The sequence below is a fragment of the Suricata suricatta genome, chromosome 14 (genome assembly GCF_006229205.1).
Source record: "Suricata suricatta isolate VVHF042 chromosome 14, meerkat_22Aug2017_6uvM2_HiC, whole genome shotgun sequence".
NCBI classification, from domain to species: domain Eukaryota; kingdom Metazoa; phylum Chordata; class Mammalia; order Carnivora; family Herpestidae; genus Suricata; species Suricata suricatta.
The window spans coordinates 81,482,957-81,508,127 of NC_043713.1; the positions used below are offsets into that span (position 1 = coordinate 81,482,957).

Genomic DNA, 25,171 nt, shown 5'->3' on the forward strand with positions numbered 1-25,171 from the left:
AAATTGGGATAAGGGAGGGTAAAAAGTTCACCCCTGACATTCTAGAACAGAGTTCCAAATTATTGACCAAGGACTAAATGTAGTCCAGATAGGTTTTGTTAGTCTCAAATAGTGTTTTAGGATTTGGGTTTATGACCAACCCCAATTTAAAAATTGGAACACTTCATATAAAAACCCATATGCCCAAATTGTCCTGGCCACACTGGGTATACCTCTCACATGGTCTCAACAGACGGGAACTGAAAGTGGCCGACCCTCGGGTGCATGGGTGTGGGCTCTCCAGTCACCACCGTCCCATCCGCTTGGCTTAATTAGTTCATGGTGGCTGAATCCTCCTCAAAGCTAAAGCATCCCTAGAAATTCTATGGAGTTTTCAAATATTTTGGCCACAGCCCCTCTTGTATGGGAGCTCAATGTATAAAGGCTAATAGTAGTAATAATTAATATTGATTGAGTGCTTAGTGTATACTGTGGTTCTGCTTTGGTTGATGCAAGGGATGGGGGAACAGAACCCCATCAGTTCCCCATCATCTCCAGGAGCTCCCTAAGAAAGCTCTGTGCGCCCAAGGAGGAACACACATTTTAAAATCACATTTTAATCCACTATCTTCATTTTCTAGATGGGCAAAGTGAGGCATAGAGAGGGAAGGTACACTCCACCTATTAGACAGTAGCCTTTCAGGCACATGCTTGTCCGCTAGTCCTTAAGGAGACCATTAGTATCGATAATGGCAGAAAAGGGCTAATTAGCCCTTTCCTCCAAGAGCTGGTTTCTGGTAGTCATTCAGGACTATTCTGTGAGGCAATGCCACTCTTGGGCTCTAAGCCAGCTAATTCGCATACACACTTGCCAGCAAAACTGGCCTCCAGGGGGGTTGCCCAATGAAGAATGGAGCGTGGATAAAGGCCCTTGCTATGTTCCAGTCCGGGTCTGAAGTCCTCCTCCAGCCCTGATGTCAACAGATATTAACATACCTGCCATTTTGTGTGTGGAAAATCATGGCACTCTTGTTGTGGTAGAGACATGTTTAGATCATGCCACTGGGTTCCACATTTACTTGTCAGGATTGTGCTTGGTGCGGAGCATTCACAATGGTGATTTGTTCAATATGAACAAGGGCTTTGGTTTCTAGCTGTCCTGACTTCCAGCCCTGGCTCTGTAACTTACTAGCTGTGTGACCTTCAGAAGACAACCTAACCTCTCTGTGTCTCACTTTCTTCATCTGTAAAATGGGGATGATTGTCCTGGGGATTTGATGAGATCATTTTTGGCATATGTTAAGAAAATGAGTGCAGTGTTTGGTTTTTTTCCTCTCTATTGCACTAATCAGAAGCTGACATTTTTATTTGTATCTTTGTTTATGGTCTGTCTGGATTACTAGATGATACTCTATGAGAAGGGCCTTACTCACCCCTGCTTCCCAGCCTAGAACAATGCCTGGCACAGAGTAGGTGCTCCATAAATATTTGTCTGCTGAATGAATCGCTGTCTTTCATATTCTTGCTCTAATTGCCATTGCCATGAAACACCCTGCCCTGGGAGAGCCCAAAGTCTCCTAGAATCCAGCGAGAGCCACCCTGACCTCAACAGCCAGCTGTTCACAACAGTGTTGGGCATCGACTCTGAATGTCACCAACTGGGCCCTGTGCCCTAGGCTGACAAATGACACTTGTGTATCTTATGGTGGACAGAGCTACAGCACGAGGGAATGAGCTTAAGACTGGGGAAAGTGGAGTTAGTAGCTGAGCCAACCGCGGGAACCCTGAACTTCAACATTCCACCCCCCCCCACACACACACCCCCCACTCCGCCAGCAGCAATGGGACCAAAAGTCCACTTGCAAGGAGCCTGTGCAGGGAGGACACCCCTACGGAAGACTGATGCCCAGGTGGTGCATTTGGGGATGGAATGTGCATCCTGTGTGCCTTGAGAAACAAAATTAATTTTTCAGGGGTTGGGAAACGTCTTTGCAAACTGTAAAATGCTGCGGGACGAAACAGACAAATGTAAAGGTCAGGAGGAGCAGATGTTTTGTTAAGTGTGGGCTGCACTTCCAAACCTAGCTAAAGGCGACTTGGAGCCCAGGTGGCATATTTGGGGGGCTTCGTAGAGAGGGATGCACTTGGGGAGATTTGGGAGCCGAGGGGAAGGCGCCAAAGTTTCCTAGGATGTCTGCAGAAGCCAGAACTGCCTGCACTGCCGGCCCGCTGCAAACTCGCTCCTCTCTTCCGGCCTCGAGATCCGACGCGCGAAATCTGCAACTTCTCCCTTTATCTGCTTGCACACGCTTGTTCACCTTCATTCTGGTTTACATCAGGGTAATCGTTCCGACGATTATATAACTTCCTGAGTTCAAGAAAGATAATCCAAAGATAGGAATGATGAAAATTTTGAGCGGCTAAAAACATTTTCTCCCAAAGGTAAAAGTTACAGCGTGCATAAATATAAAAAAATATACAAATATCCATAGTTCCACCACTCAGAAAGATAACTATTAAACTCTTGATTTATCTGGGAGACGACTTTTTAAATTAGTGGCCAAATGAACCTTTCCCTTCCCCCAAATCCCATCAAATTTGAATCCGAAATAAATCAACCTACTTCTTTTTAATACTGTCTCCACCTCCACCCCAGACTTAGGAGGTAAATTCCAGGACACCCCCGCCCGAATTCTCCCGGTGGGCTTCCACGTGGCCAAGTCTGCAAACATCTGTGTTAATGAACAGTATCTGGTGGAGGCTGAAAACCCCGGAGCTCACAGCTGCATCTATCACCCCCCCATCTCCAACTCCCGCGTGCAACTTTGCAGCTCCCGCTCCCGCCAGGGGGCCTATTTGCTCGGCCCGTTTGGCGGAGGGATCCCGTACGGGAGCGCGGTTACGCTCAACCGTCTTCCCCGATTCCCGCGCTCTGGCCCCGCCCCCTTCCCGCGCTCTGGTCCCGCCCCCTCCCGCGCGCCCTATGGCCCATAAAGAAGTCCCGGCCGGGCCGCTGCACTCCCCCGCGCGCATCCGTGCGCCGACCGAGACTGGCTAAGGAGTCGGCGGCCATTTTGTTCTTCTCGTGGTTCCAGTGGGGAGAGAAGGTGGAAGCAGGGAGCGGGGCGGTTGGGGGGGGAACCCGCCGCGGCTGCTGCCACCGCCGCCACCGCCGCCTCTGTGCTCGTGGCGTGGGAAAGGAGGTGTGAGTCCCGGGCGCGAGCCGCGGCGGCGCCGCTGCGGGAGGGTCGGCGGTGGGAAGGCGATGGCGGATATAGATAAACTCAACATCGACAGTATCATCCAACGGCTGCTGGAAGGTGAAGGAGTCGGCGGACGGGCTGAGGGGAGGCGGGCGCTCCGGGGGGCTCGCTGGGGAGGGGGAGTTGGGGGGCCGGTTGGGCTTACAGCGCGGAGGGGAGTGAGCCCCGCGAGTTGGCTCGTGGGGCCAGGGGTTGCGGCCGAAGGCAGGCCGGCCGGGGTCCGGCACTCGGCCCGGCCCGCAGACCCTCCCGGCCCTGCTCATTCATTGCTCGGAGGTGCAGCCTTCTTCCCAGTGATTTGAAAACTCCGCTCCCCACCCCCACGTTTCCGGTCCGTACCCCCTTGCGCCCCGCAAACGGGATCGGTCTTTGGAGGAGAGAGGGCTGGGGGACCCGGTCCGACCTGCTGGACGGCGTGTTCCTTACTTTCTGGTGCTCGTCCTCTCGGAAGGCAATTGATGGGGCTGTGGGTTCCACCGGCTTCGGGGCTTCTTTCCTATCTTGCTTATTTTGTGTGTGGGGCTGGTGTCGGGCGGCCCATTTCTCAGTACTTGGTGACGAATGTCCCTATCTCCAGAGGATCTTGGAACCCATCCCCTCCTGTCCTCCCAAATACTCTTCTTAAGTTATCCTTATCTCAAAGAGGGCTCCGCGCTCTTTTCTGAACGTGCCACTGAACATGAAACCAGCGATGGTGACAGTTTCGTTATCTTTCCAGTGTGCCGGGCTCTGTATTAATGAGGCTTCGCATTCGTCTCATAATTACATTCAGAGCAATAGTCAGCGTTTCTAAAGCGCTTACTGTGTGTCGGACATGATTAGAGCAGTTTCAGTAATTCTCCCAACAACCTTGAGAGGTGGCCGCTGTTCTTTTTTTCCCTGTTTTTCAGAAGAAATTAAGACACAAGAGCGATTAAGTCACTTGACCAAGGTCACACATTAGTGACAGTCAGGTTTCAAACCCAGGCAGCCGGGAGTTAGAACTTGCTGCCTTCAAGCTACCTTGTGTCTAAGGGAGGAGATGTCAGCGGTTAAGCAGAGGTTAAAAGAAAGCTTCGATATGGTTGACCTCAGACTCTTGAGGTGCCTGGCAGTTGATTGATAAACTGATGTGGGAGACAGACGAAGTTTGGATTTCAGAGGGTCGCTGAAGTGAACCCCCTGCCCCACCCCAGCCAGGTCTAGTAATGCTAATATCTTTTTCTGAGGCTTTGGGAGAATTCAGATCTCTTATTTGGGCCCTGGATAATGTAGGTTTGGCTGAGTTTTAACTGCCTTTTGCCTCTATACTGTCCTCTTAAAATATTGCATTGTAAATGCTTGAGGGATGGAGTCCAGAGGAAGAACAATTGGGGTAACTCTGGTTCTAGAATTTGCATGTCTTTTAAAATAAGTCCCTAAAATGAAACCCCTGGAAACTTAATCCATGCTAGGGGTTTTTTTCTGTGTGTTTTTTTGTTTGTTTGGTTGGTTGGTTTTCTTGGGTTTTTTTTACTTTTATACTTTTCTTAAAACAAAGGAGAATGCCACTGAATGTGTATAAGGATCCCTGAAATGTTGGTGGCATTTGTGAATGAAAAACTTGTCACTCATTAATTACTTGGCATTTATAAGAACTATGTTTTTCATGCTAGTTAATATAGTCCTTTGATTTATAGGAGGCCACAGAAACCAATTAAAACTTTGCAGTATGGTGAGAGGGTTTTCTTTTTTTAATATTTTTACATTGTAGTACTTGTTTTGCTTGTTGGGGGTGTTTGCTTATTTAATACATTGTCAGGGACAGAAATTATATGCTGATTTTTTTTTTCCCCTAGGAAGTGTGTCTTGGGTTTTTCCCTTATTATTTTCTTTACTTTTTTTTTCCTCTTTTTTTGGTGGTGCTGGTGGTTATGTTTAAATGAAGTTGCTTTTACAACACCAAAGAATTAATCATCCATTTCCTATATAAAAGGTCCTACTTTTTTGCATGGACCTCAAGTATATTGTAGTATAGAGGTGGAATTTAAGGAAAGGTATTAAGCAGGCTGTGTTTTAGCTTATGGGCAAATAATAAATTGTATCATGTATCTTGAATGTATCATAGATTAGCTGCTATATAACGATCGCCACTTCAGATAGCTGTGAAATTAGGTGATTAACTAGTTGGTACTTAACCTTCTAATTTCTGTATAAGTCTAATTACATGAAATAGAAGTTGGGGTTTTGATTTATTACTTTGCTTTTCTGTTTGGAGTGTCATTGTAACTACTGTACTGTAAATGATGGAAAATAATTGCATATGTTAAAAAAATAAACGGTTATATTTAAAAAACTTTGCAGTATGAAAGGAACTTTTTATTAAATATTTTCATTTTAAATCTTTAACAGCTGTGCAGGGTTGTGTGTTTCTAGATTAGATGGGGAGGAGGAGACAAAAAATTGGAATCTTTGTTGATTAGCATCATCAGAACTTGAAAACCATTTAAGTCTTGTTAACTTAAGGTCTGTGTTGCCTATAACTCTGTATTCACATAAGAGATTTGTTCAGCTCAGTCTTGTTTTTATTTATTTATTTATTTTGCAGTTTTATTTTTTTATAGTGTGTCATCAACCTTATTTTTAAAACCATGCTAAGAAATTTACCTTGATAAGCAGATCATCTAAAATGAAATCAAAAATTTCTTTATAGTTCCTCTTTACATGTTATGTTGCCTTGAAAACACGATTTTTTTTATATTTCATTTTTCGCTGAAATTAATATAAAAAAGTATTGTATCCTAATGCCTCTGGAATGGGCTACCTGCACAGTACTGAATGCTTAAAGTCCCTTTTTCTTATGTGTTCATTTGGCAGAGAAATGGTTAAAGGTGATCCATTGAGGGATATATTTTATATATATATATTTATATTTATATATATATATTTATATTTATATTTATATATATATATAAAATTGTTATATACTTATTCATGTTAGAAGTTGATAATAAATTTTGTAATTTTTTTTTTTGGCGATACCCCCAAAACATTCCCTAAGAATTTTTAATTAAGATATAAGTTACCTGAAAATGGAATGTGAGTTTTGTGATCTCTTGTATGTTCATATAAGGTGGAAGATGGGGGCGCCTGGGTGGCTCAGTCAGTTAAGTGCCCTCATCTCACTGTCCTGAGATTGAGCCGCTCATCCGGCTCTGCGCTGGCAGTGTGGAGTCTGTTTGGGATTCTCTCTCTCTCTCTCTCTCTCTCTCTCTCTCTCTCTGTCCCTCCTGTACTCTTGTTCTTGAGCGCTCTCGCTCGCTCTCCCTCTCTCTCAGAATAAATTTTTAAAAAAAAATGTTGAACACTGTGCAAGCTTAGTTGTGGCTCAGTAACAGTACTGAAGGCAATCAAAGTGAGGTCTTATTTAAGAAAAACAGCATGTTGTGTTGATTTCAAGTACAGCTTTGCAATTATTTTCTACATTGAACTCTTAAGTTGTTTTTCCTTAGGTGAGGCATCATTTATGTGACCCACCTTGGAAGCTTTATCCAAGCTATGTCTTGCTCATGATAAAACTTGAAACTCCTTAGTTTTACTAATGTTCAGTTATTTAAATAACTGTACAGTAAAACTTGGGAGATTTAGAGAGAAAATCAGCCAGTTATTAGTGCGGTCTGATATTCCTACCGTGTTAGAGAAGAATAAGGGGGCAGACTATTCTGTAAGCCAGCGGGTCGGAGGGGCAGTGAAGGCTAGTACTTTTCTTACGTAGCAGGCAGTGGGACTTTTTTCACATCCTTATGAGCCCAAAGCATCTTTGTTCTAAGATGCCCATTGTCAGACTGCAAGACCTTGTCAGGCTGTGCATAATTGTCCTACTTTAGTGATTTAAATAATGACTTCTGCCCTGGCCTGCCCTCGCAAAGTGCCTACCACTTGAATCCTCTGATGTGTGAGAGTTCATCTGAAAATAGTGTTCAGATACTCTGAAACTCTAAAATTCAGTGAGCCATGTATTTAGTTCTTTGGTGTAATATGAAACATGTTTATACACTTTTAAAATTCTGACCCAAGAAAAAAGTAATCTTTTTTTTATGTTTATTTATTATTGAAACAGAGAGAAATAGAGCATGAATGGGGGAGGCACAGAGAGAGAGGGAGACAGACACACAGTCCCAAGCGGCTCCAGGCCCTGAGCTGTCAGCACAGAGCCTGACTCGGGGCTCAAACCCACAAACCGTGAGATCATGACCTGAGCTGAAGTCGGAAGCTTAATTGACTGAGCCACCCAGCCGCCCCAAAAGTAATCTTCTCTAATGAGACTTGCAGTTCTTATTTTTTTAATAGGTCATAATTTTAACAATACAGGTTTTTCTTAGAAGCAGTTATCATAGGGCATTTTGTTGATAAAGACAGTGATATCAAAGTTTGTGTTACTAGTTCCGTAATTTACGAGAGCTGTGTGTTGTGAGGCCTCTGCTCTTCCCTCTCGCCCCCTTCCAGCGTGTCTGCGGAAGGACTCACCCTCTCCTGTGAAGTAGAAGAAGACAGATCTCCGGAGATACGACTAAACCACTTAGGGCCGAAGTGCCGCCTTGTTGGTCAGGAGCAGGAGGCATCAGTGAAATCTAAACACGATGGTGTCATGCTGCTGTGTTTGAGGGAGTGTTGGCCATAGGAGCAAGGGCCAGGCTCTCCTCCTCCCAGGCTGGGGAGATGGAGACCGCGCTGGGCCACACATTAGTAATCTGTTGTCAAAGCAGAGTTTGGTTGGTGAGATTGTTTTATGTCTTTGACACTGCAATCCCATAATAATCTTTCTTCAACCTGTCCTGCAAAATATGTGCCAGTACCAGTTTACTCGAGGGAGGTGAGGATTGCTGATCCTGAGGCAAGGCAGTGGTTGATACTAATTTTATATACCAACTTGACCATTTCACTTCATTTGCATATCAGCATTATTAGGAGACCTTAAAGATAGAAATGTGAAGGAGACAATATTTTGATGTGAATTATTTCAAAACTGGAAAAAGTCTTATTCAAAATGAATAGGAAAGATTTCATATTTTTGGACTTCGTGGAATTCTGGGATAAATGAATTATTATTAAGTTTTAGGATCAGATCCTGTATCCTGTAGGAACAGGTGCTTTTCTTAGGGATCTTGATTTACCTGAAATCTCCACAAATTCTCCACTGCTCTAAGGTTTGCAGGCATCCCTTGTCTAGAGTTGAGTGGGTGTCACTGATATTAAGGCTTATGAAAATGAAAACTACTCATAAAATATAGGGTCAGACCTGGAGTCTAATTAGGGGCGTTTTATAAAAATGGGTTGTTAGACTGAAAAGATAAATGTTTTTCAATAAACTGGGTTCACTCTTGGTGTAGAAAATTCAGGATATTTTGAGAGCAGTAGATAGAATTTTGCACTATATCCTGAGTATTTGTATTGAGAAAATTGGTATCACCTCTAAATGGCCAAAGTGAATACTAACGTAACATGTGTGTCACCTATATGTCAATAAAAAATTAAATGCCCAAAGTATAACGGCAGCGTGGCCCAAGAGTGAGAAGTCTTCCTGCTGGTGACTTTGCAGTGTAACCAAATGATTGTTTTTTATTAAAAAAAATCTCTTTTAGCATTTACTTATGAAAGATAGAGACAGTGCAGGCAGGGTTGGGGCAGAGAGAGACACACACACAATGTGAAGCAGGCTCCAGGCTCTGAGCTGTCAGCACAAAGCCCAGTGCGGGGCTCGAACTCACGAACCTGTGAGATCATGACCTGAGCTGCAGTCAGATGCTTAACTGACTGAGACGCCCAGGCGTCCTATGGAACAAATGATTCTTGGTAACATTTTTGTCTTTTTTATTTTTTGCAGAAAAGACCTATTGTTTGTGGAAAGTTTTAATGTTGCAAATATTCCCTATTGTTGTCTTGGTGTGAAGCCTTTCCTAAATCTGTCTTATATTTCGTGAGGTTATAGATTCTTGTCATTGCGGTGAATATGATGTGCAGTAGTCTTAAGATTCACACCTACTTTAATAAGATTATCTTAAAACAGCGAAATCTGTGTTGGCCTGTTTTTACCCCAGTTGTGCCATCCATAGATTCTAAAACTTCGTTCTAATTCATCTGGGGCTTTCCTTTGTGTGCGCTGTTCCGTCAGTGAGACTCCCAACAATTAAGGCACTTCTAATTAAAGAGCAAGAAGAATAACTTTTAGTATTCATAAATAATCTCAAAGTAGTCTTAAATTTCCTTGCATACTTTGCTTGTTGCCAGTTAGTGTTGCTTGTGAGAAAAAGCTGGTGTTGCAAATAATCACCGATAACACTTTTTATTATTTCAGATTTTTGTCAGTTTGATAAAATTGCATAAAAGTGTTTTATCATATGCTCATGTTAGTGATTTGCCAGATAAATAGATTGATACATTTTTACAGAACAGCCTTCGCTGTTAACAGCCATAATGCATTTTTCAGATTTCTGTTTTTCTAGCCAGATAAAGGGAAAAGTTTTTACTCCACAAAGTTGTGTGTTTAAGGTCTAAATTAATGTTTAATATACTGATCGCTTGCCTACACATGTTCACAGTACCTCCTGATTTCTGTGCAGTACCTAGCATCTGTCTTTATGAGAAACACTTCGTCTGGGAAACGGAATTATTTGTTGGAATGTTTTGCATTTCTTTGGCAATTGTTGAAATAATTTGATATTTGCTATTTGAACTTACCCTTCCTACTACTTAGGAAGGTGACATGGGGTGACAACTCTTGAGTTGCCCATGTAGGGTCTCTTGTTGTGTGCACCTTTCTCCCATTGTGCACAGAGTACAGTGAGGGCTTTAAACCTCCAGGTAAGTGTTGGCTGACGTTTAATGGGTAGAGCTGCGCTGTTTGTAATTCTCTGTAGCTACTAGTGATGAAATGGAGAGATCTTTATTTAAAAAGCCTTTGTCTTTTTAATGATACTGAAGATACTATCAAGGTAAACTTTTAGTTTTACAACCTTTATGGAGGGATAGTTCTCATTGTAGCATTTATAACAAGATGCAGTCACCTAGTTAGTCTTACTTTCCGTGTCCTCACAAGAGAAGGGATAGGGTTTTTGTCCGTCCTGTTGCCAGGGTGTCCCAGCGTCCGCCAGAGGATCTGGCACGTAGTACAGACTCGGCAACGATTCTCTGGAATGTTTGAAGCATAGTTAATAAGAATTGAGTCTTAACAGATTGCCTAATTTAGTTCTGACTTTAATGCTTCTCATTTGTAAGGATGTGTTATGATTTTATATCCCATGTTGGAACTTTCTTAGGGAGCAGTGACCATATATTAGGGCTTTGGTAATTTGTCCTATAAAAACTCGTTTGGTTTGGAAGTTGAAGAGCAAACCCTTAGTTGGGAGGGAAGTAGTATGGTGGAAGCACCACTAGACCTAGATAGAGTCCACTTGTGAGCTCCGTGACCTTGGACCAAGTCACTGAACCTCTCCCAGGCTATAACAGAAGTGACGCAGCCTAACTTCATAGGATTGTTGTGAGGATTAAATGACAGTGTAAAGCCCTTTAGTGCAGTGCCCAACACATGGTGAGTGCTTGGTAAATATTACCTACAACTCGGAAGTAATTCTGTTTGATGGATGTTGAAAATAGTGCAGTAGATTTATGTGCTATTGGCCAATATGGCCGTCTTCTTTTCTTTTCTTTTCTTTTTTTTCTTTTAAACCACCACCACATTTCTTTCTTTCTTTCTTTCTTTTTTTTAATGTCTTTATTTTATTTTGAGAGACAGAGCAGAGAGTGAGCAGGGTAGGGGCAGAGAGAGAGGGAGACACAGAATCTGAGCAGGCTGCAGGCTCTGAGCTGTCAGCACAGAGCCCGAAGCGGGGCCCGAACCCACGGAATGTGGGATCATGACCTGAGGCAAAGTCAGACGCCCAACTGTCTGAGCCACCCAGGTGCCCCTCTTTTTTTTTTTAATTTTATTTTTGAGAGCACAAGCAGGAGCAGGGGACAGCGAGAGCAGAAGTCTGAAGCAGGCTCTGAGCTGACAGCAGCACGCCCAACATGGGGCCTCAACTCAGAAGCGGCCAGATCAGGACCTGAGCTGAAGTCAGTGCTCAGCTGCTCAGCCGGCCAAGCCACCTAGGCTCCTCCCCCTCCATATGGCCATTTTCAAGAAATACCTAGTGTTTATTTGGACTGCTAAAGCCCATTTTGAAATCTTTATCTTCTAATTGTTAGACAAATCATTTTCAACTTGAAATTTAAGAGTAATCCTGGGTTTTTACAACTAGAAAAACACCCTATTAAAGGCTGATAGGAAAATGACATTATTACTTTTTTAATTTAAAGCACAGACACTTTTTTTTTTAACTAATCAAAAGTGTCTAGTCTGGTATGCATGTTTAATTCTAATACCACAAGTCGTCAGTACTTAGAGATTTATCCCGATTTCATTCACGCCAGCACATTTTGAGCACCTGCCACATACTGCCATGGGTATGTACACTGCAGAACAAGTGGTGTGGTCTTAGGGTTTATTGCCTCCCGGGGGGTCCAGATAAATCGATGGAAACAAATGGCAGTTACAGTACAAAGTACCAAGCATGACGTGTGCTGAATGGTGTCCGGGCATTGTGAGAGCATTTCAGAAAGTACAGAGTAGGCTTATGAAGGTAGGGGAGGTGGGCAGAAGAGGCTCTCCAGGGCACGTGGTCACTCCGCAGCCTTAAGGATGAACAGGTACTTGTCATTGGTGGATGATGTTTTTGGCAGAGTTTCTGTTTTCACAATTTTATTCCTTGAGCTGATTGTAGGGAATTCAAGAAGACTTTTGAAACCATGTTATTTTTAATGAACGCTGTTTTTCAGATATAAAATCTTGATTTGATTTGGAAAAACTGCATTTAATCCCTATTCACATTAAGGATAATTTTTTAATTGTTAACAATATAACTTTTCACTCATCTTTACACTCCTCCACTAATAGGACACACAGGAAAACAGAACAAGAAAATTGTCGTAAACTATGTCTAAAGGTTGTAGTGGGAGGCCTCCAAAACCAGTAAAATTTATATTAGCAAGCATGATTTAATCTGATGACATTGATTTACTATGATAGCATTCCCCGATAAAAAGTGTAGCCTTTCCTCCGTATAGGTGTAAGTTATTGCATACTCTTCTGGAAGACTTACAGCAGACCATTTATTCACAAGTATAGGGCTCTGCTGAAAAAGATTGAGGCGGAAAACTAGAAGCTTCTAGGAGTCCCCTCCTGGCCAAAAATAAAGTTTCTTGCTGGGCAGTCTGCCCAAGCTTCTGGCTGACTTGTGGTATCATTGCTAATGATCGGGGTTTTCTGGCCAGTGAAGCAGGAATCCCACCGTCTTTCCATCAGGGGTGGTTTTTGAGTGCTGTGTGTGTCGAGAGAGGATTGCGGGCGTTCTGGAAGAACCGTGGTTTGTTGCTCGGACGCTGTAGTATTCTATGTGTGTCTGTTTCGGATCTTCCCTCAGAAGTTACCATTACTGAGCTTTCCTCTTCGTTGCTTCTCGTTTTGGACTATGGCGGTTGTTTACTTCAGTTAATATATTTTGAGGTTCAAAGTAGTGATTTGCTCAAGGCTATAGAACCAATACAGAAACTTGGGGGCTGGCTCCCAGTTCACTGTTCTCTCAACATTTTCTCTTCATTGCGTGCTTCAGGAGTTTGGCCCTTGCCTCTTGTCATCTTTTCTTGTTTACTGTCTTTCATTGAAAAAATATAACCCCCTACACACAGTGCTCCATTTCTGCTCAAAACTTGTTTCTTCAGAGACCTCAGGGTTTCAGTGGCTATTCAGGCTGAAGAATGGGTTTGCCTAGGGCAGTATTTCTCAAACTTGGACATAGTCTTTTTGTTTTTTAGTGCATTTATTTATTTTTGATAGAGAGCACGCACAAGGGGCAGAGAGAGGGAGAGAGAGAATCCCCAGCAGGCTCCATAATTCTGGTGCAGAGCCCAATGAGGGCTCAAACCCATGAACTGTGAGATCATGACCTGAGCCAAAGTTGGACGCTCAGCTGAGTGAGTCTCCCAGGCATCCCTTCAACACAGATATGTTTAATGGAAAAAAGTTCTCAGCAGACATCAGGTTTTATACTTGTAATTTTTATCACTCTGTAACATTAGATATTTACAGAACAAAAGTTAAACCTTCTACTTTTATTCAACTGTTAGACTGAACGATTTTATAATTTGACTATAAAGCCTCCACAACTGTTAAAATTTAAACTGTGGCAACAATTTATATACTTTTTTAATGTTTATTTTTAGAATGGGGGAGGGGCAGAGAGCAAGGGGAACTGAGGCTCCGAAGCAGGCTCTAGCCAACAATGGAAAGCCCGACACAGGGCTTGAACTCGTCAACCGTGAGATCCTGACCTGATCCGAAGTCGGACACTTAACTGAGTGAGCCACCCAGGCGCCCCTGAATTAGCAACAGTAATTTAATCGGATAGGTTTTGTGGGTTTGCTAAAACTAAATCACTTTGTATTGGGTTTTATGGTGGAGGGGTGTAACCTGACATTCTATATTTAGTCTGGTTCTGTGTTTTTGCTTTACTTGTGGTTCATAGAATGCCTGCTTAAGTCTTTTGTGCAAAACGAGTATTAGGACTGACTGCAAGTCGAGGATAATCAATCCCTGTATTGACCCTGCTGTTAAGCAGGCCACTTGATAACTGTAAAGTTAAGGTAAAATGAGCAATTCCGTGTTTTTTATTTTTATTTATTATTTTTGAGAGAGAGAGAGGAAGACACAGAATCTGAAGCAGCTCCAGGCTCTGAGCTGTCACCACAGAGCCCGATGTGGGGCTCGAACCCACGAACCATGAGATCATGACCTGAGCCGAAGTCAGGCACTTATCCGACTGAGCCACTCAGGCACCCCTAGTTCCGTGTTTTTTAATCTGTACTTAGTGACTAATCTGTTACAAGTGAAATTGAAACAAAAAATGTGTTTCCTGTCCACCTTCTGATGAATTAACTGTTCCGGAGCTGGAGTGTAGTGAGCAGAACTCCAAGAGTGCTTGGATGTGGGGAACACCAAGTGCTGTGCCCCTTTCTTGCTTTTTATCTGTTCAGATTGGTAGGATACCTTCCTCACGTCATTCATGGGGCATCCTTTGTCCTGTAAGGTCATGATTGTATTCACAGGTACAGGCCCAAAGATCGCACTGCAGAACGTGTACAACGAGCCTAATGTGTGTTTTCAATGAAATGCAAACAGCACTTAAATGTTTTTATAAAAACTCTTGAGATCCCTATCATCCTCTGAAAAGCACTGATGGGGGCAGGCTTCTGAGCATTTCCAGTCTCACATTTTCAAACAAGGAATTCTTAGAACCAACTCAGTAACATGACAATCTCTGAAACCTGCTGTACAAATACTAATTCATTTATAAGGCTGGAGAAGAGAAGACAAGACCGGAGGCAAAAAGAGATGGCCTGGTGGGCAGGCTGTAGGTGAACTAGGCAATTGTGTGGCTTGGATGCAAAGCGGAGGCTCAAGCTGTGCCTCCGCGAGTCTGATTTCAGCAGGGAAGACCTTTCCTAACAGTCGTCACGTGTGGCTCCTTGTTCCGGGCGCCTTAAGGAGGCTCACTTGGTATAGAAGATGTAACTAAATAATCGATGAAATCCTGTCTAAGATTTTACCATTATGATTAGGCATTAAAACCATGTTCTTCAGAAGTGTTAAGAAAATAAAGTCAAGTCAGAAAGCCAGTTAAACTTCGTGTTTGCCTCTTCCTCATTAAAGCTTGTGCCTTTTCAGGTAATTGTAATTTTTATGTTAAATTGGATTTTGACTTCATTTGACTAACTGGGGTTTTTCCTCTACAGTGAGAGGGTCCAAGCCTGGTAAGAATGTCCAGCTACAGGAGAATGAAATCCGAGGACTGTGCTTAAAGTCCCGCGAGATCTTTCTCAGTCAGCCTATCCTACTAGAACTTGAAGCACCACTCAAAATATGTGGTAGGTTTTGGCACATGAACGGCTTTTGGTTATGCTATTGATTGACTCAGAGAGAGATGAGCTTGTGTTAGCCAGCAGAATCATTAGCTATTTATGAATAACCTGGAACTGCTTAAAATTAAGTAATTTTAGCTTCAGAATAAATACCTCTAATGAATTTAGTTTACTTAGATGTGCTTCAGATTTTCTAAAAATTATTTCACTAAAGGAATATAAACAAAATAAGTGAAACTGAATAGAGAGCTATGAAAAGGTCTGAACTATATGGGTATATCGGAATTCTGTTTAAGTTTAAAGTAAGACTGGTTATGCTTAAAAATAGACCTTTCTTGATAACCATTAGTCATCTCTTTATACATGATAGATGCAGATAATCTGTATAAAAACTAAAGTTCATCTGAGTAAGGTATTCTAGCATATGTGACTACATTGATAAAGCTTATTTGGATGTTTTCAAAGTAGAATGCTCTTTGACATCTGGCAGGGAGAAATTGAGAGCAGAGTGGACTGGTAGGCGCAGGGTACGGATGCCATTGTTTGCACAGCCCGGGGCTCAGTAGCAGTGTGGTAGTTCTGCTCACACAGGGCCTGCAGGCTGAGCTGCTGGAGGTCTGATCTCAATCAGCCAATCTGAAAGGAAAGCCGTATTACTTGGCAAAAAAGACCTGCCTGGGCATTAATAATTCTTTCCACAAAATTAATTCTTAATGAGTTTTGTGTGAGATTCTGGACATACACATATACTTAAGATTTTTAGTAAGCTCACTTGAACTGAAATATAATACAAGATTGGAAATTAATGTTAGCCATCAAGTTTAACTCTGATTACTAGAGAGCAGTCCCATTATGCACTGAATGTTTAAAGATTGTCTCTCCAAAGTTTTGTTAGTGGATTGAAGCAGAAGTATGAAGTCATCGTGTAACGCAGTTCTTTTCTTGTTTCTAGGTGATATCCATGGGCAATACTATGATTTGCTTCGACTTTTTGAGTATGGTGGTTTCCCGCCAGAAAGCAACTACCTGTTTCTCGGGGACTATGTGGACAGGGGGAAGCAGTCATTGGAAACTATCTGCCTGTTACTGGCTTACAAGATCAAGTATCCCGAGAATTTTTTTCTTCTCAGAGGAAACCATGAATGTGCCAGCATCAATAGAATTTATGGATTTTATGATGAATGTAAGTACTTTCTGCCTCTAAGGAAGAGTTACATAAACTGAGATACTTGGTCATAAACTGAACTATCACATACTTCCTTTAGGATTTATGAGTGTTTATATGAAATGTTATAATCTGTCGTGTTTTCTATTGTTTTTATCTTAGTTTTTTCTTTCTTGGGGTAGAAAAATAACACTGCTGCTGCAGTATAATAATGCCCTAGATTCTTTAATGATGTGATTATTAGATTAAGAAGTAATGGTCTCAGTGATGGCTTCTTTAAGATCATTTTTGTGAAAATTCACAGGTAACTTAATTTTTAGTACAACTGAGAACCTGTCGAAATAGTTTTATTTTTAACAGCTTTTTTGAGATATTGTTCCATAAAATCTTTCCTATTTCATATAAATGGTACCTCGAAATATACAACTAGCTGTTTATATTTTTTTAAGTTTATGCGTTTTTGAGAGGGGGAGGGGCAAAGAGAGGGAGAGAGAGAATCCCAAACAGGCTCAGCACCACCAGCACAAAGCCTGATGGGGGGCTCAGATTCACAAACCATGAGATCATGACCCGTGCCAAAGCCAAGAGTTGGGCGCTTAGCCAGCTGAGCCACCCGGGCACCCCCAAATAATTGCTTTTTAAATTTTGTGATGTTGTATTTCTTTTTTTCCTTCTGGCACATGTGCACCCAGGACAAATGGCAGTTACTGTCCTAAAGTTGCTGAAAGGAGAACGCAAAATTATAAAACAAATAAGTGTATTTGTATTTTACATATATTATAATCCATCTGGATTTTTTAATTAAAGGTGCACTTTGAGTTGGTAATTGACAAAAAACAAAATTCTTAAAGCCTTAAAAATTGCCAGTTTTGGTGGAGTTTTTTTGTTGTTGTGTCCAGTATAAAAAAAATTTTTTTTTTTTAAGTTTTGAGTCATTACCCCCATCCTCCTTTTGTGCTCATTGTTTGTGGGAGAAGAGGCCTCAGGCCGGGAGGAGAGCAGTGGCTGAGGAATCTGAGTTATTGGGCATGTGCCAGTGATGGTAACAAGACAGGCAAAGAATTGTCACTGTGGCCCTCCCCTGGGCTGTACCCATAACCTTGGATGTGTTTTTCTGTCTCGGTTCCGCATAGCTCATTTGTTAGAAGTGCACTGCTCGAGAGATTACATCTCTAGACTTAGCTCTCCTGCTCTACCCTCTCCCACAATTGTACGTTTGCCTGTGGTCTACGGCCCGGAGACCCAGCTGGTAAGATGAGGCAGGGAGGGATCACCAAAGAAAAGGCTTGTGGGTTCTGAGCTGACAGGGCAACTGAGTCTGCGGCGAGAAGGCTGGTTGTTGTTGCTGTTTTCACTGATCACTACACACAACATAGGGCTTGAACTCCCCACCCAAGGTCAAGAGTCAGATGTTCTACTGACGGAGCAGCCAGGTGCCCCGAAAGATGTTTGATTTTGACAGTGGGTCTATCAGAGAAGTACTAGTAAAGCAGTTATTACTTCTGAGAGAGTGAGATAAAAGACAGCGAGTTCTGTAGATTGTGTTTTGGATATTTGTTATAGTTGCTACTTTTTAGAAAAGGTTCCTTTTAGGGGCGCCTGAGTGGCTCAGTCAGTTAGGCAATCCCACTCTTGGTTTCACCTCAGGTCGTGACCTCAGGCTCCACACTGGGCATGGAGGCCTGCTTAAGAGTCTCTCTCCTTCTGCCCTTCCCCCGCTCGTGTGCGCATGCTCATTCTCTCTCGAATAATAATTTTTTAAAAGGTTCCTTTTATATACTATTCAGCGAGTACTTCGATGTTTTCATTGATGAAGTTCAAATCCGGATGCTCTCTTGTGACATATATCCAAGTGGGAGGATACTGTGTCCTTTTCAGTTTCTGTTTAATGCAGAGGACTTTAGCAATTGTTTTAGATGGTTGGCATCAGTTTTGATTGTCATTTGGTCATTGAGACTCATTAACTCTGTACTCGAGCTTCCCCCAACCCCCACCGGCAGGTATAACTTACCGTCCAATCTACTTGTGGGCATAGAAGTGTCCTTGGCATAAATGGCTTTCAATTCATGGTTTGCAGATTTTTTTAAAAACTTAATAATTTCACTAAAATTGTATTTTAAATTATAATGAGAATTTGTATTCAAATATAGATTTTCATGAAACAATTTAAAACCACTGCTTTAAATGTTAGGCTTATTTCATGAGTATAATAAGCAGTCTTCTATTCTACGGTTTCTCCCCCCAAGCCCCACCCCATCTTAATGACTGCAGTCCTGGAAAAGCTGAGGTATCTGTTGTTAGATGAAATGTGAATGTGTATTATCCTTTTCTGATACCAGAATGTTCTGGTCTGTAGTTATCGGAAACTAACTGCATTAGGGGTTCTGGCTTGGAATCCCTGGATTTGGAAGCTTGAAGAGATGTTGGCAGTTTTTCAGGCTAAACCTTTCTGGAGCCAGATGTTCCTAGGCGGGTGAAGTAGCTTTAGAGAGGAAAATGTAGCGAGAACAGAAAGCAGGGCCCCAGGACTTAGTTAAGACGCTCAGAGGCAATGGGAGGAAGAAACCTCATTTTTGTTGAAGAAACCAACAAAGATAGCAAAGGAATCTGCAAGACAAGCTGGAGTGTGTTGCATGAATAAAGAATCAGGGAGCAGAGCAGACTTTTAAAAAGGGAGAGAGTTCGTCAGCACTGGCAAATGCAGCATATGGGCAAAGGAAAAATCCAAGTGAGCCACTGGATGGTCTTTCTGAAATACAATGGAACATGGGAGATAGAACCAAATCGCTTTTATGAACGGAGATTAAGACCAACCCAGCCTTGTTCTTCTATTGTTATCGTTATTGGAAATTGGAGGTGGTGATTGTGGACAGGTTCCCTTTCAGCCTTTTATAGAGAGGAATTCTGTTCAGCTTTTAGAAACCTCCAGTGAAGGAAGATGAGGGATAGGGAATTAGTGACCTCCAAAGAAATACAAACAGGGTGAACCATAGGGAGAGTTATACCCAGTCACAGAGAAACAGACTACTAGGAGAAACTCTGACAGTCCTCCACTGCACAGAGAGAGGTCAAATAGTTGTTGAATTTACGTTACATTCCAAACTCTGCTAAATTCCATACCCAACTTGATTTGCAGAGTGGAAGGTGTGGTTCAGGAACCTGCTGCCTGGGCCAGTCTCTGATTTTCAAAGAACATTGAGCTTTAAGCCTGTAGACGTCCCTAGAATAAAAAAGGAAAAAAGAGACGAAGGACAAACTTGGCTTTAGGAATGAACATTGTGCTTTGATCTTTGGCTTTTCTGGTATGGAGGGTATAGGAGACAAAGGCACCCAACAAGTGGGCCATTCTCAACCCAGTTCTGACGGGTTTGTGCTTCCACGGCTTACAAGGAGATTTTCTTGTGGGAACGGTGCCTTAAAAAACATCCTTCTGTCCAGATCCCACTGTGACTCCAGAATGTGTAGAATACAGGCCTGGTGAAGGAAATACAACCATCCTATAACATCGTTTCTCTGAGGAGTGTTCTGAGCCTTTGTGGCAGCGTTAGGAATGGTTATCCTGGGGTGGTGCCTGCCATAAATCTGTACTCCCCTGTCGCTGTCTGTGCCTGCTACTAGAGTATGGAGGGCTAGGAATTTCCTGGTGCCAGTAGGCTGTTTGTGATGGTAGGAGATGAGGTGGGTGTTAATTCTCAGAAGGAAGAAGGTAATGACATGTGTAATCCGTTCATAATCGCCTTTAGGCATAGGAGCTACCTGTGGGTTGAGATTGGACAAAACAAACTAGATTTGAAACAGTTGGTGCCACCAAATAATTATTGGGGGTTAATGCTAATCTTTAATCATTGCATCTGGGATTCTGATCTCAAACTTCAATGGAATTTTAAACTATATCTAGTTCTGCTAAACCTCCTCCAGGGGGTTTTGAATAAAAGCATAGTTTTTGTCTACTTAAAATGCAATTAGCACCTTGCTTTGGGAGAAATTGTCCTGAGAGAATGAACCTATAGAACACTAGTCTCTTTTTAACCATCCTAAAATTTTCACAGGTAAAAGAAGATACAACATTAAACTATGGAAAACTTTCACAGACTGCTTTAACTGTTTACCGATAGCAGCCATCGTGGATGAGAAGATATTCTGCTGTCATGGAGGTATGTGGGCTGATTGTCGTTCCCAATAGATTTTGTCCCTTCGGAAGGGTGTAGGTATACTTTGACATTGTGAGTTGTCATTAGGATGACTTCCTCTGAAGTCTCCTTTACTGATTGTTACATTATGGTTCCAGTCTGGCACATCCAGGATTATTTGGCCAGAAATCTAAAGTAAGAAATCGATTTGTTACAGGGAATTCTAGGTTTTGTAACAGATTGACTTGAAAATAGAGCTTTAGTGTTTTTAAATGTAAAATGAAGAGCAATTAATATTCTGTGCTGTAGAGCCTCCAGAATACTGAAAATGTGATTAGACTTTCCTTGGTCTGTTTTTGATCCTCTGCTTTCAGAAATTTTTCTGAAAAAAAATTTTTTTTAATTTTTTTTAGGGTTTATAATTTTTGAGAGTGCAAGCTGGGGAGGGGCAGAGAGAGAGAATCCCAAGCAGGCTCTGTGCTGACAGCTCAGAGCCTGATGCAGGGCTCAATCTCATGGATCTATCATGACCTGAGCAGAAATCAAGAGTTGGGTGCTTAGCCAAGTGAGCCACCCAGGTGCTCTTGATTTGGATTTTTTTTATAATGTTTTATTTATTTTTGAGACCATGAGATGGGGAGGGGCAGAGAGAGGAGGAGACACAGAATCCAAAGCCAGCTCCAGACTGAGCTGTCAGCACAGTGCCAAAGTCAGACGCTTAACCAACTAAGCCACCCAGGTGCTCCTGATTTGGATTTTAAAAGTGATTTTATTTTGCTCAGTGGTTATGCTCTGTATAGCATAATTAAAACAGTAATTGCGAGAAGAATTTCTTTTCATCTATAGTCATAAATTAGATAACCATCAGAGAGCCAAAATAATAAATTGTAATAAAGCCATTATTCCTGCCCTCCTATAACTGGTTTTGTAGAGCTAGGCATGTGTTTTTTTAATTTTTTAAATTTTACTTATTTTTTTAAAGTAAACTCTGTCCTCGTGATGGGGCTCAAACTCAGCCCTAGAGCGAGAGTCTCGTGCTCCACCCACTGAGCTTGCCAGGCGCCCCTGGGCATGTGATTTTAGACTCAGGCGGAAGTCAGCTGCGTCTGAACTGATCTGATAGATTTGCTGGTCCTTGAATAGCACAGGTCCCTGGGAAGCCACCTCACCCTTCTGAGCATCCGTACCCTCTGTACCTGGTCATTACTCACGGTCAGTAGTAGAATCTAGAGTATGCATTGTTTATTCTCATCATCAGAGGAGTTGATGAGTAGTTTATAAATCACTGGATCTTAATTTTATACCATTTAAACATACTGTGCCCCACAGATTGGTGACTATAATAAATTCTAGTGCTTTTTCAGTTGAGTTTTTCTAAACCAAAGGTACATAAAGCATAGCCATTAAAAAAAAAATCATAACCGTAGATTTAATTTAAGCCTTCCAGGTTAGAGTCATTGCATCTGTGTGTAAGTAAATGGAACTGGTAAAGTGCAAACACCCTTTTTTAAAGGTCTATTTCCTTCCTTTTTTTTCTCATTTAATAGGTTTATCACCAGATCTTCAATCTATGGAGCAGATTCGGCGAATTATGCGACCAACTGATGTACCAGATCAAGGTCTTCTTTGTGATCTTTTGTGGTCTGACCCCGATAAAGATGTCTTAGGCTGGGGTGAAAATGACAGAGGAGTGTCCTTCACATTTGGTGCAGAAGTGGTTGCAAAATTTCTCCATAAGCATGATTTGGATCTTATATGTAGAGCCCATCAGGTATTGATTTTGAATTTTACATGTACACTTAACAGCATGTGTGTGAGCACAGATTCTTCTCCTTGTTGATTTTAGTGGGTAGGTATTGCTTATTCATACAAATGTTTCTGCAAATGACCTAGAGGATGTCAGATTCAATGAGAAACTGAAAAGTGGTTTTATTCACCTGTAATTTACACCTACTTATACTGAAAACGTTTTCTCTCCAAGGTGGTTGAAGATGGATATGAATTTTTTGCAAAGAGGCAGTTGGTCACTCTGTTTTCTGCACCCAATTATTGTGGAGAGTTTGACAATGCAGGTGCCATGATGAGTGTGGACGAAACTCTAATGTGCTCTTTTCAGGTAGAGGATGTTTTCAACATTGTTTCTTATTCTTATGTCTGAATTTAACTGATTTTAAAAAGTTCCTGTGTTCTGCCTGCTGTTCACTTAGGTTGAATAGACCTACTTTCCCATAACCAGTGTTTGTCCTAACTTAGTAATGATTGGACTCCTTTTAAGGGAAAAAATGGTCAGAGAACTTGTGGTGTTGAATTTAACTGTTTTTGCATTATTTCAATGGGGTGAAAACAATTTCCTGTCTACTAAAATCGGAAACCATAACATCAGTGATGTATGTGAGCATAGACTAACGGCCACGTGCCAGATGGGCCACGTGATCACTCACTGCTGCACCACTCTTCTCAGCAAACCTGTTGATTGTCCCTGATGTCATCTGGCCCTGACGTGACACAGAAGCATCATTTACATGTAAAGTCCACCTAGTCTTCTTCTCATTCACTTATTACGCTTACACTTGCACAACGTCGAGCTGGCCACAGCCCAGCCACAAACACAAATACAGGCATTGGAGTCAAGTGGCAATAAAATGTTGTTTTTTTCCAGTGAACACCCTGCAGTTCCCAGAGATTGGGAGACTCAAACATTGCTCTAAAGACCTTTCCCCCTTTGTGTGAGAACAGATAGCCTCGAGGTCTGACTTCAGGAAATTATTATTTTATCCAGAGACAAAATAATTTGTCAGTGCATTTAATGTGTTCATCATAGCATTTTTAACCAAAATGTTCACATCAGGTTGGTTTATATTAATATGTTAGTGGGGCTTTCAACATCTTGGCCAAAAATGTTTCTAATCAAGGATTTGAGTGAGATTTAAGAAATCTTAAGATTTGGGGTGGAGAATATTTCCTTAAATGCACCTTCTTTTGAATCTTTGCAGATTTTAAAGCCTGCAGAGAAAAAGAAGCCGAATGCCACGAGACCTGTAACACCTCCAAGGGGTATGATCACAAAGCAAGCAAAGAAATAGATGTCGTTTTGACATTGCCTAGTTGGGACTTGTAACATATAGTATATAACCTTCATTTTTAAAACTGTAATGTGTATTGGTCAGCTTGCTCAAATAGTGTTTGTGGGGTCCCCCCTTCCATTTTTTGAGTTAATGAATGGCCTTTGCTGGTTATAACAGCAAATGAAAGACTCTCCACTCCCAAGAAAAAATGTTTTGTTTTTTAATTGTCTGTTCCTTTTGCAAACAACTTTAATTACGGTGTTAAAGCTGTACGCCCCAGAACAGTTTATCCTGTCTGTGGGGTAAGTGTACAATTGATCTTTTTAAAATTTAGTTCAACCCACGGATAATGTAAATGCTTGTTTTCTTTAGGATATAAAGAGAGCCCTAGGGTGCTCAATCTGTACATGTTATTGTCATAAAATGCATACTGTTGATACAAGCCACTGTGAACATATTTTTTTTTTAATTTTGTTTCAAAGGGATTGCTTTTTCCTCTCATTGTCTCATCATGTACAAACTAATTTTTATAGCTGTCGACATTAGGATTAATTCAACCTTGCCAGCCTCACTGGTATGATGTATATTTAATTAAAGCACACTTCCCCTACCGTATACTCAGAATGACGATTAAAGCCATTATTTTAAATGTTTGTGACTCTTTCCTAAAGCCAAAGTTTCTGTTGAAATGTGTGCTGACACACCCCGACGTACAAGGTGGTGTGGCTGTGTACACACCACCGTGGGGATTCAAAAACAGGTTTTTGGTTTTGAATAGCAGTTAGTAACATAGTGCTGTTTAGGCTATTAATGATTAAAGTTAATAACATTTTGTACAATTTCCATATAGTCTATTCATTAAGTAATCTTTTTACAGTTACATCAGGCCTGAACCCGTCCATTCAGAAAGCTTCAAATTATAGAAACAATACTGTTCTATACGAGTGACCGATTATGCTTTCTTTGGCCTACATTCTTTATTCTGCGGTGAAGTTGAGGCTTGTAAGTCAAAACAAAGGAAAACTTACTATTCACCAATTTATACAGAACTCACAGTATCTATGACTTTTTTGAACTAAGATCTGTTAAAAAGAAATCTGTTTCAACAGATGACCATGTACAATACCATGTAGTGAAATGAATTCAGACTTATTAAACGACGAACTTGTTAAATTCTCTCAGTGTCTATTTATCAGCACAATACACCCAGGAGAACTGTTGATGGCGTATTGAATAGATTTTAAGGAATAAATTGCTCTGGAAACCACACAGTTTCAATTTGGATTTGTTTTTCTTCAAATAATCTGTTTTGCAAAGAGGGATTATAATATGGATGCTTGTGTTTGTGGAGCTCTAACCTGGACGGAAGTGCGTTTCCGAAGCGGGGTGATGAGATGGGCCGTCGAGGGGCGGGGCTCAGTGGAACAACCGCCTGCTTTTCTGGGCTCAGCCACCAGTGTTCGCATGCACAGTGCTATGCTCTCTTCTCCCTTCCCTAATCCGTATGGAACCCGGTGTTGTGTCGTGTCACAAGTGTGTCAAGTGGATATTAATTTGTTAAAGCACATTAAAAGTAGGTCAAGAGCACATCATTTGCAA

The 25,171-nt window shown here is 41.7% G+C and overlaps 1 protein-coding gene and 1 long non-coding RNA gene across 2 annotated transcripts; one reads left to right on the forward strand and one right to left on the reverse strand.

Moving 5' to 3' along the window:
* Window positions 1–2,008: 2,008 nt before the first annotated feature.
* On the reverse strand, window positions 2,009–2,804 carry LOC115277696. The gene is made up of 2 exons (XR_003902481.1): window positions 2,603–2,804; window positions 2,009–2,347 (listed from the first exon to the last, which is right to left on the reverse strand). It is a non-coding gene; the product is annotated as an uncharacterized LOC115277696 (long non-coding RNA).
* Window positions 2,805–3,033: 229 nt separating this feature from the next.
* PPP1CC (protein phosphatase 1 catalytic subunit gamma) lies at window positions 3,034–24,839 on the forward strand. The gene is made up of 8 exons (XM_029922009.1): window positions 3,034–3,299; window positions 15,087–15,218; window positions 16,165–16,395; window positions 20,427–20,531; window positions 22,055–22,278; window positions 22,489–22,623; window positions 23,501–23,561; window positions 24,450–24,839. Exons 1-8 carry the CDS (start codon window positions 3,245–3,247, stop codon window positions 24,518–24,520), a joined length of 1,014 nt encoding a protein of 337 aa, XP_029777869.1. The 5' UTR covers window positions 3,034–3,244; the 3' UTR covers window positions 24,521–24,839.
* Window positions 24,840–25,171: the final 332 nt, after the last annotated feature.

Bases quoted from the DNA above. Each gene is read 5' to 3' on its own strand.
- PPP1CC (XM_029922009.1), top strand. From the start codon at position 3,245: ATGGCGGATATAGATAAACTCAACATCGACAGTATCATCCAACGGCTG. The intron at 15,219-16,164 runs GTAGGTTTTGGC...TCTTGTTTCTAG, and splicing joins AGCACCACTCAAAATATGTG to GTGATATCCATGGGCAATAC. The intron at 22,624-23,500 runs GTAGAGGATGTT...GAATCTTTGCAG, and splicing joins CTCTAATGTGCTCTTTTCAG to ATTTTAAAGCCTGCAGAGAA.